Source organism: Solanum stenotomum, chromosome 2 (genome assembly GCF_019186545.1).
Source record: "Solanum stenotomum isolate F172 chromosome 2, ASM1918654v1, whole genome shotgun sequence".
NCBI classification, from domain to species: domain Eukaryota; kingdom Viridiplantae; phylum Streptophyta; class Magnoliopsida; order Solanales; family Solanaceae; genus Solanum; species Solanum stenotomum.
This window is the reverse complement of record NC_064283.1, coordinates 17,912,676-17,924,225: the sequence shown is the minus strand read 5'-3', so window position 1 is coordinate 17,924,225 and position 11,550 is coordinate 17,912,676. Positions and strand designations below refer to the sequence as shown.

The 11,550-nt window shown below is 35.4% G+C and overlaps 1 protein-coding gene across 1 annotated transcript; it reads right to left on the bottom strand.

The window, feature by feature from the left end:
* Positions 1 to 4,703: 4,703 nt before the first annotated feature.
* LOC125854358 (pentatricopeptide repeat-containing protein At2g22070) lies at positions 4,704 to 8,068 on the bottom strand. The gene is made up of 3 exons (XM_049533880.1): positions 5,115 to 8,068; positions 4,909 to 5,019; positions 4,704 to 4,773 (listed from the first exon to the last, which is right to left on the bottom strand). The coding sequence occupies exon 1, from the start codon at positions 7,937 to 7,939 to the stop codon at positions 5,579 to 5,581; it is 2,361 nt and encodes a 786-aa protein (XP_049389837.1). The 5' UTR covers positions 7,940 to 8,068; the 3' UTR covers positions 4,704 to 4,773; positions 4,909 to 5,019; positions 5,115 to 5,578.
* Positions 8,069 to 11,550: the final 3,482 nt, after the last annotated feature.

Genomic DNA, 11,550 nt, shown 5'->3' with positions numbered 1-11,550 from the left:
TTTTTTCATTAGCATAATTTTGTTAGTATTCTAATTTTAAATTAAAGTAGAATTCATTGTTGAGTAAAGTTATAGACTTACATTTTTTCTTTTCTTTTAAATCATATTTACGTATGTTAAATTGAAATTTGACATAAGAGTATTATGTTAAAAAAAATTGTTTTGAATTTAGAACTTATGTCATATTTTCAGTTTCATTTGTTTTAGTAGTATTGATTGATACTTCACATTGCAAGTCATTTAGATTTTAGTTTGACTTGATAGATTCTTTTTGTCAAATATTTTTTAAAATAATTTATGATATTTTATCTATAATAATAATCTTTTTGTCTAACAAACATTTCATGATGTTCACAGAAATCTTGTACTTTTAGTTTTTATGATTAATTCAATTGAAATATACTAATCCGAAAAATATAAATCAATTACTTGCATAATATTAGTTAAGAACATATGTTTATTAATTAATACATTTTCAAAAAGCAATATATATCTTAAATATTTAATTTAATATCATTTATAAAATTCCTTATTAGTCTAATATAAATTTTAAAGCAACGCATCCCCTTTACTTAGTAGAGCTTGAAAGGCAGGACAATTTGTTTTCCTTTCCTGTCTAGTATTTTCAATCCAAGCCGAAACAGGAAAAATAGCAGGCACCACTAGGACCGGTAGTCGGTTGAACGTCAGTAGAGCCCGCTATTCATTCCTTACTCAAATAGGAAGGTGGCTATCTCAATCTAGTGGCGTGGTCCAGAACAAGCCTTTCCTTTGCGGATCCATGATGTTTTTGTTTTGGTATAAGAAGTGCTTCTTTGCTCGCTTGCAGCGCCTCGACTTGAGTTTTCGCTGTAGGATTGAGTGAGGTGACGAGAGCTGAAGCCAAGGTTCCTTGCTTCGCTCCATAGATGTTCGTACAATTCTTTTGAATTTTGGGTGTGTTTGAATTTAGCCTCTCATTAGGTCTTCACTGAAGGATTGTCCACCTTCTCAAGCCACTCTACCATACCCTTAGAAAGTGACAAAGGATGACTTTCATTACACTATTGTAAACAAACATGCCAGTGTAATTACTAGGGTGATAATTACTTCCCTAGTAAGTACACCAATTCCAATTATCAGGAGACTTTCCAAACAGATCTTAAATATAATTAAGATAGTCTGTTGGTTTTCTTCAACTGATCCATCATTTTTGACGTAGTTTAATTAGTCTATCAATGTTTACTTGATTTTACGTCGTTATCGGCAGACGTTTGTTATTAGTTTTGATCCTCAGTTCAAACACAAACAGACACGATGATGATACATATATAAAAGAGACTCTACTTTGACATGCATGACTCAATAGACTCTCAAAAACTTCAACTATAAGCTAGAGCAATCTAGTTCTCTAAACAATATTTCTAGTTTATAACGATGAAAATAGAGGCCACATGTGGCAAAGCTGATTTTACAAAATCACCGTTAAAAAATAATGACATAAATCAGCCTATTTTGTATCGACGATAACATAAATGAATCAAACTTTTAATGAATGATATAGATGAGTCATTTCTAATAGTATGATAACATATTTGAGTCTTAGAAAAAAACATGAATTAGTGTGACTATATACAGTAAACCAACAATATAATGTGCATTACAAAACCAATTGATCTAGGGGCCTTGAATAGTTAGGGGCACCCATACTGCTTGTATGAATGCGAACATTGAGTCTTTCTTCTACACATTCATCAATACATCACGTTCTTAATAGAATCGATCTTATTTTATGAATCTAAGAATTTCCTACTTTTATCCGATCACATAATGAACTACTCAAATTGCAAAAAAAAGAAACAGAGTACATTTCTTGTACTCTGTTTCTCTACTACTGAAGAAGAAGAAGAAGAAGAAGGAGGAAATCACAAAATTCAATTGAGAATTAATTTGGACCTTAATTTTCTGTTTGTTGAAGCCACATTCTTGTTCGAGCTTTTCGACTTTCGTTTCCCATTNAGAAGGAGAAGGAGAAGAAGAAGAAGAAGGAGAAGAAGAAGAAGAAGGAGAAGAAGAAGAAGAAGAAGAAGAAGAAGAAGAAGAAGGAGGAGGAAATCACAAAATTCAATTGAGAATTAATTTGGACCTTAATTTTCATCAGTTTTCTTGTTCTGTTTGTTGAAGCCACATTCTTGTTCGAGCTTTTCGACTTTCGTTTCCCATTACATCCATACATTCAATCTTCTTTTTATTCCAGTTTGCTACCCACACTCCACTTCTTCCTCTTCGTAATTTAATTGGCTTCTTCTTCTTTATCTTCGTCTCTGTCTTTGCGTTTCTCTTCAAGTTTTTTCCACACCATTTCTTCAGGACATTCATCTTCTTCTTCAATTTGTCGGCTACATTCTTCGACCACCAATTACTCACTACTTCTCTTGTTTTCTTCGATCTCTGAGATAATAATTGAATCTTCATCAGAGCTTTGATTCTTTAAAATTTACAGAGAAATGGAGATTTTGGAATAATGGGAGTTACAGAGCTTTGTGGGTTCTCTCACAACTGAATTTATACAAGTCTGTTATGCGCCTCTTAACAAACTTTTTAGAGGGAAAACTCAGTTTTTCAAAATGACTTTAATGTTTGAAACCACTACTCTTGTTTATTTTTTATACTATAAATATATATAGTATTGTAAATTATTTACCATCTATATTTTAGTATATAATATAAAATCTAAGAGATTGGAAAATTATATATAGACAATCTACCTTCGTGATAGGATGGTAAGTATTCCTTCGTATTAGGATTTGAACTTGGGAATGTTGGTAGGAAATACTTTACCTCCCCAAAATGAGTTTTTTTGAGTGCTAACCCTGATTAGTCGGGCCAAAATCGAATACCAAAGAAAGATCGTACCTGGGACAGACAACTATCTCATGCTCATTGAACACTTTCTTATTTTTTCTTTTCAAATAGTTGAAATTATCTCAATTGTGCAATGTGCCCCCATTGCCATCGGAGCACTATCTGATACGTGTTCTGGAATTCTCCAATTCAAACCTCGATCTCTTTTTATTTGTTTTGAATATTACCAAACCTAGAAGTCTTCGTAAAGCAAACTTAAGCAAACTCCCAACTATGGAAAAACCTCCTTAAGAGTGGGTTAGGTTATTCAATCTGGCCCAAGACGCGTTCGCTGTCAAAATTGCAGTAGGGGTTCCTACTTTTACATTTGTGTATACAAAATTAAGGTGTGCATATTCTAGGCATAAATAAAATCTTGCCTAAAACACAAATAGGTGCTTTTCATGTAAAAAGAGAAGGAACATTTGAGCAAAGCTCAATTTAAATTAGAGGAGTCTCTGGCAACAAGAATGTACGTTATAAAACTAATTTGTCTACGAAACTTTAGTCAGTAGGACAGCTAAATTAAACAAGAAGGAAAAAACAACACACCACCATTTGCGCTGTATATGGTACATTTCTTGAATTCATAACTGGTATATCAGTTATCAGCTCGATGAAATATTCAAAAATTGCTAAATTTGTACTGTTTTTCTGGTTATGATAGTACTGAAACACTATTAAACAACAAAGACAACTCGAAGAATGCAGAATAAACTGTCCCTGCATCTCAGCATTATTGTTGTCATACACTAGTTCTCTCCATTTTGTTACACAACCAGCTCGGACCCTGCAGAAAAAAGGAAGAACAAACATGTGATTTACCAATTACAAAATTCTAAGAATGATCTGAAATTCAGGATTAAACAGTTGTATTGATATAAGCAAAAGCCTCTTTACCTCCACGAGGTACGGGTAAGGTCTGCATACCCTCTATCCTCCCTAGATCCCGGTATCGGATTACACTAGGTTTGTTGTTGTTGTTGTAAATCAATAGGCAAATGTGTTGATATCTTGACCTTCTGCTAAAGGCAACACGTGCAACTGCACTATCATCGTACATGCAAAGTGTTGGTGTAATATACCACAAATACAAAAAATTACCGTTGAAAATAAAATGACAAAAATGAATAAATAATTCTTTAGGCTGAGGCATGGATATCTCGCTCTCTTTAAGGAGATTCAAGCCCACTGCGGTATAATCTACACCGATCCAGTAGTAATACTCTTGACTTGTCCCCTCCAGGATACAACAGTCCAACAACGTCGTACAACTCAAACAACTCCGAATTAGTTGAAGAGTCTAAAGCTCCACATAAGAACACCTTCTTTCAACATATAAATATTCTCTTTTTATATATAGTGAATATAGTTGAAGACTTAGAATATTTTCTTTGTCTCAACTCTCTCGTTCACTACAACACTAATCTCAATATAAACACAATAAAATACTACTCATCTTTTTCACTCTATATTTTCTTGTACTTATCTTGTTTTTTCTTCTATACCAACACAAAGGAAGACCCACTATTTATAGTTGATGAATTCTTCCTTGCAATGAATAGGAAGATAGTGGGTAATAAATTTGCCAAATGAATGGCTCAAATGTTACACAAGTTATAAGACACAAGACATAAAGATAGAATAATGGATGAAATGAAGAGTTGATGGTTACATAAGTTACTAAAAACTAATGACCACTTTCTTCCACAATTGATTAGAGTAAAGAGGCACAAATGTAATATCCATCAATAGACATAACATGATATATAATGTAACATATAATATATTTTTATTAATATTAAAATGTCACACCAACACAAAGTAGTTACAAGTGTGAATCAGGTTTCCTCAAACCTCGTCTACGCTATTGGTTCACCATCCACTTCCCTATGATTGTAATTGTTAGTAATACAGATAAACTGTTTTACATCTATTTCTTATTCCAAAACTTGAACTACTTTTGTCGATGCATGAGAATATCAATCAGCTATTGAGAACGACATTTATTGAAGATGAATTTACCTAACAATGAGATAAATGTCAGTAGAGTCATCTGAGAATAATGACCTGCTCTACCTTCTGCATGCAGCCACAAACTAGAGCAACAGCAAAGGGAAATCATGTATTCTACATCTGCAATGGACATTATCAGATGACAATGATCTTGATTGCCATGAAAATAGAACTTTAAACCTGTGAAGTTGACCAAGAAATGTATGTATTCGTACCTGACTTGGTGTACTGAGAGATGAAAGAGAGACCATAGTTCATCCAAGAGATTAGTCGTGTGGAATCATGCAGAAGCAGTTCTCCAAGATAACATCTGAGTCTGTAAATGATGAATATACAAAAATATTTCATTTTTTTTAATTTTACAATTTATTATGTATACCACAAAGCCACTCTGATCGGAAAAGACTCTCTACCTACCAAGGCAGGGGTAAGGTCTGCGTACACTCTACCTTCCCCAAATCCACTTGTGGGATTACACTGTGTATTTTGTTATTGTTGTTGTATACCACAAAGCCGCTCTGAGGAGCTACTGACAGGATGACAAAGTTATACAGCACCACCATCAGTGAAGGCATACTTCGTAGTAATGTTTACCTTTATGTATGAGTTTCTCAAACCTCCGTTCGGATTTTGTCCAGACGCTCTGATGTGGAATTTTAGATAAAATTTGGTTCATGACCTACCAATAGTCACGACATGAGCAGAAACCTCCTTTGAAATGGTGAAAACGAGTGGCATCCCTCAGAATGATTTCTCTCCCTACGAGCTTGGAGATAAATTTGATTGCTGAGTGACAATCATTACATACTCGAAGGTTCTTCATGATCCTTAAAGTAGTGTTCTCCGGGGTATTTATTAACCCAAATGCAATTGCAAGCTTCTCACTATGATGTCTAAGAATCTGCTCTTTCACCTCATAATCAAGATCATGAAGCACTGACTCGGTGTCAGGAATGAATCCCAACTTTTTGATATCTTTCCAGATTTTTTCCATTGTCTTGTAAATAGCATCTCTCTGAGGATGAAGCCCGTCCTCTACACCAAAGACGTGGACTACGTTTTTTATTTGAATCCAGCTAAATCCTTGTTCTTTCTTGACCTGTTTATCCTTCATTGATTTTCTGATCTTAGCAGCTTCCGCCCATTTTCCACAAGCAGAATACACATTAGCAAGTGCTGAGTAGGCCCCACTGTTTTCGGGATCAATTGAAAGCAATCTGTCAGCTGCAACTTTTGCTAGCTCCATTTTTTTGTGAACTCTACAAGATGCTAAAAGCGAACCCCATGCGATCACATCTGGTTCGATAGGCATATTTTCTATGAAGTCTTGTGCTTCTTCTAGCAATCCAGCACGACCAAAGAGGTCAATCATGCAAGCACAATGGCTTGATGTCGGTTCAATTCCATGAATCTCTTTCATCATTTTGTAATAACTACGGCCTTGAGCAATCAATCCTACATGTGTGCAAGCAGTAAGAACACCAACATACGTTATATGATCAGGCTTCATCTCAAGTGCAAGCATATTCTCGAACAATTGTAAGGCTTCAGCTCCAAGTCCATGCTGAGCTAAAGCCAAGATCATCGAAGTCCAAGAGACCGTGTCTCTGTTCAGGTGTATCAAATCAAATACTCTCCTTGCGCAGCTGATATTTCCAGCCTTGGCATACATAGTTATCAGGGCATTGCTAACAGAAACTGATAACGCTTCCCCTGCCTTAATGGCTGCTGAGTGGATTTGCTTACCATGATTTAACGATGCCACACTTGAACAAACACTTAACATTGCTGCTAGAGTATAATTATTCGGGTCTGGCCCTTCTTTAACCATTAACCTAAAGAGTTCCATTGCATCATCATTAAGGCCATTTTGAACATAACCAACAATCATCGCCGTCCAAACAACTACATCACGGTCCTTCAATGAGTCAAAAATCTTCCTTGCTGGATTTATATCACCAAGCTTTATGTACCCATCCAGTAGTGCTGTAAATGCAATTACATTTAGATTGGACTCTCTATTTTTCTCTAAAATTCTTCGAGCAATGTCTACGCCTCCACTTCGGGAATACATGCAAATCAAAGAATTTCCAACAGCTCCTGACGTGTTGAATTCAGTTCTGACAAGATAAGCATGTATTTGTTTTCCTACATTTAGTTCCCCAAGATTAGCACAAGCTGATAAAGCACTGGCTAAAGTATATCTATCAGGTTCCAGTGACGATTCTTTAAGCATTTTAGAAAACATATTAAGAGCTAGAACGTCAAAGCCACGCTGATTATAGCCCGTAACCATTGAGTTCCACGAAACTATGTCATGCTCATTCATTTGCTCAAATTGCGCCAATGCTAAATCCACCTGACCAGTCTGCATATACAATGAGATCAACGTATTCCAGCTCGACGTGTTCTTCACTACTATCCCATCAAAAACCATTTGAGCTGCATTTCTATCCCCTGACTTAGCATACATATTCAACATAGAATTCGCCACAGAAACATAACTACTCAACCCAAATTTAACAACAAAGGAGTGAACTCTCCGTCCCTCGTTTAATGCTCTAATCTCAGCACATGACGCAAAAACACTCGTAAACGTGTACTGTGTCGGCAAAACATCAGATACACTAACCATCTCAAGAAACATCTGAATTGCAACCTGAAAACGACCAACGAAATTGTATCCAGCAATCATAGTAGTCCACGAAACAGAATCCCGATAAGGCATTTCCTTAAATACCGAATGTGCTTCATTAATTAAACCCCCTTTTGAATAACCAGATAAAAGTGTATTCCAAGAAGAAGTATCTCTCACAGGCATTACATCAAACACTTTACGAGCATACGATAAAAACCCGGTTTTCGCATAACCATTTATGAGATTATTCATAAGGAAAACACTTAAATGGATGCCTGATTTGATTATACGGCCATGGACTAACTTTATGGGAAATGGGTCTTTCGATTTCAAGCTGTCTTGGAGAAATGATACATAGAAATGTGACTGAGAGACAAAAGATTGCGAGTTTTGATGATCCATTCGAATAATTTATGCAATTTTGTTTTTCAATAGATTCAAAGATTTCTAAAGAATTTCAAGAAATATTTATCAAATTCAAAACAAGGGAAAACTGGCGGGAACATATGTGTGCCATTTTTAGGGAGAGACAGGGAACTGGGGTAAGAAAACTATTAAGTCTCGGAACTATTGACCGACTTAAATGAATATTTTTTTCTTGACTAACTTAAACACCATCAATCTACCACAAGACATAACATTGGTCTCAACTCTCAAACTCTTATAGAAACAAGATGCTCTTTTAATAAAAAAAACGAAAGAATTGTTGAGACTATAGTAAATGTGGAGAGAATGTAGGAGTGTATTTCATTTATGTTGTAAGATCGAGGGAGTATTTAAGTTTAGTTAATCAAGTTAAGAGATGTTTTTAAGACTGTCAATAGTTTATAAGTGAAACTAATAATTTACGCCGAATTTAAAAGTGTTTTTAGTATTTCTCTCAAAGTTTAAAATTTAAACGGTTCATTTGGTACTCCAATAAAGTGTAATATATCATGATTAAGTTTTAAATGAATTTATATTATATATGGTTTATATTGGAATTGGTTAACTGATTGATCAATTATGTTAGATAGGTCGTAAATTGATTAACTCTGTCAGTTGGTGAAATGGTTAGCTTAGGTATTTAATTAACCAGCCTGATTAATGATCAGTTAGGAGTTAATTAGTTTGTTAATATTATAGCTGCAACACATGTATATAATGCATTGTATAAATACCCACATCTGTAACTAACTCACATAAGCTTTGAATGAATGTGAGTTTCTTCTTTTTCTTCAATATGATTCTTTCTGTAAATCCCAATCTGGTATCAGAGCTTTGAATCGGAAATCGATTCAATCATCCATTCACTGTTCAACTGGGATTACTGAAGAAACAGCTTGATGAAGGATGCTACAGATACCTCCATTAATGTCCAAGCAAATCACGAGCAGCTATAGTTGAGACTCTTGAAGAGATCGATCGAAAGCATCATCATCCACTATATTCACAACTCAGATACTCCTGGAAGTGTCCTCACCACCGTGCAACCTACAGGAACTGAAAATTACTCTTTATGGAGCAGATCCATAATGATTAACCTTCGAGCTAAAAGTAAGTTGGGGTTTGTGTTAGGAACGTGTAAGAGGAGTGCTTATGAGGGAGAATTGGAAGAGCAGGAAAAATGTAATGCTTTCGTATTGGCTTAGATCATGAAGACTGTATCAAAGGAATTGCTTAGTGGTATAGTCTATGCCACAAATGCAACTATGGTCTGGGCATATCTCAAAGAAAGGTTCGATAAAGTTGACGGATCAAGAGGTTATCAATTGCACATAGAAATTTGCACGATTCATCAAGGCAATTTGACAGTTTCTGCTTATTTTTTGAATTTAAGATTGTTATGAGGATGAATTTGATGCCCTAGTTCCTCCACCTTCATGCAAATGTGATAAATCTAGAACTTATGTGGATCATCTAGCTTGTTTAAGGCATTTTGATTTTCTGATGGGATTGAATGAAGTCTATAGTCATGCGCGTAGTCAGATCTTGATGATGTATCCTTTGCCCAGTGTTGAAAAGGCATATTCTATGATCATGGCAGATGAGAGCCAACGAATGACTTCAAACTTGCATGTTCCAGATCCTACTGCTTTGTATGCTGGAAAAGGAAATTTTCAGAGGAAGTTCCAGGTTAAGAAGAAAGACTGGGATAAAATTTGTGACTATTATAAACTTCAAGGCCACATTAAGGAAAGTTGTTTTAAGTTGATTGTATAGCCTCCTAACTGGAAGTTTAAGAAGAAGTCAGAACCAATAGCCTATCAAGCCAATAAGCAACAAGACATGGTGAATCAGGTGAATGCTGGAAGACAGGTGAATACTGCCAGATATGAAGTAGACTCAGCTAGATATGAAAAAGCTTCAGATGATGCTTTTGCACCTATGATCCAAGAGCAACAATTGTACCATCAATATAAGAAGATAATAGACATTGATGAACTAGCTTCAAGCTCAAAGAGGTGCAATGGACATGGTTAACATGACAGGTATAATTTCCAAACCTAATGCTTTATCTGTAACAAGTAGAGAAACATAAAAGGCAGAAAAATGGATATTAGACTCAGGTGCCACATGTCATATCACATAAAAAAAACTTTAGGTTGAGCTCTATATCTAGTTGTATGGGTAGGAAACTACAATTACTTAATGGTGAACACTCCCTAATAACACACGATGGTGAATATAAAGTTGTTAGTGATGGCATATTGAAGAATGTACTAGTTGTGCCTGAGTTCAAGTATGATTTACTTTCAGTCTCACAACTAACAAGTCAACTGAGATGCTCAGTTAATTTTTTCCCTGAGTTTGTCATTCAGGACCTCTCTAATGGGAGGTGAAGGGGATTGGTAAGGAGGTTGATGGTCTATACTACTTCCCTACTCAGATCCCATGTGGAAAGGGCAGGAATAATGGGATAGTGACCATGACACAACATTCAGATAATCACAATCTACTTTAGCATAACAAGCTAGGATATCCTTCAATGAAGGTGTTGAAATACATGCTTTTGTATGGAGAGAATGTTGATTTCAGTTCATGTAATAAATGTACAGTCCGCCCTCTTGCAAAGCAGACTAGATTACCATTTCAGATAAGCATGTCTAGAGTTGTTAATGTGTTTGATTTACTTCATTTAGATGTTTGGGACCCTATAAGACTGCTACTCACAATGGTTGTAGATTTTTCTTGACTATAGTTGATGATAATTCAAGAATGACTTGGTTATATTTGATGAAAATGAAAAGTGATGTGTTTGCAAAATTGAAGTCATTTTTTGTTTTAGTTCAAAATCAGTTCAATAAGATTGTTAAGAGAGTGAGATCAGATAATGGCACAGAGTTTTTTAATAATGAATGTGGTACTTTATTCAAGTCACTTGCAATTATTCATGAAAGTAGTTGTCCACACACTCCACAACAAAATGGAGTTGTGGATAGAAAATATAGACACATACTTGAAGTAGCTAGGGCACTCAGGTTCCAAGGTGGTATCCCTATCAGGTTTTGGGTGAGTGTGTGTGCTAGTTGTTGTTTACTTGATAAACATACTACCGACTGAAGTATATATTAAAAGGACAGGCTCCCTATGAAAAGTTCAATGGTCACAAGGAAAAAGTTGATCATCTTAGAACCATAAGGTGTCTATGTTATGCAACAAAGATGGTAAAGCCTGATAAATTCTCTCCTAGAGCTGAAGCATGTGTGCTAATGGGATGTTCAACAAATCAGAAAGGCTATCTTCTATATAGTACTTCCCAACACAAGTTTATAGTGAGCAGAGATGTTGTGTTTAGGGAAGATGTGTTCCCTTTCCTTCAAGTGACAAACACACAACAACCAGTGTTTCCAAGAGATATTGCCATGAGTGATAATGATCCTGCAGATCCTGTATTTACAGAAAGTGCAGAGGTGCCAGTTTCTATGCAAGTGCCTATTGTTGACAATGTTGAATGAAGAATGTTAACATGCCTATGGAGGACAATTTGACAAGGATGGATGTTGATCTAAGTGAGAGAACTAACACTCATG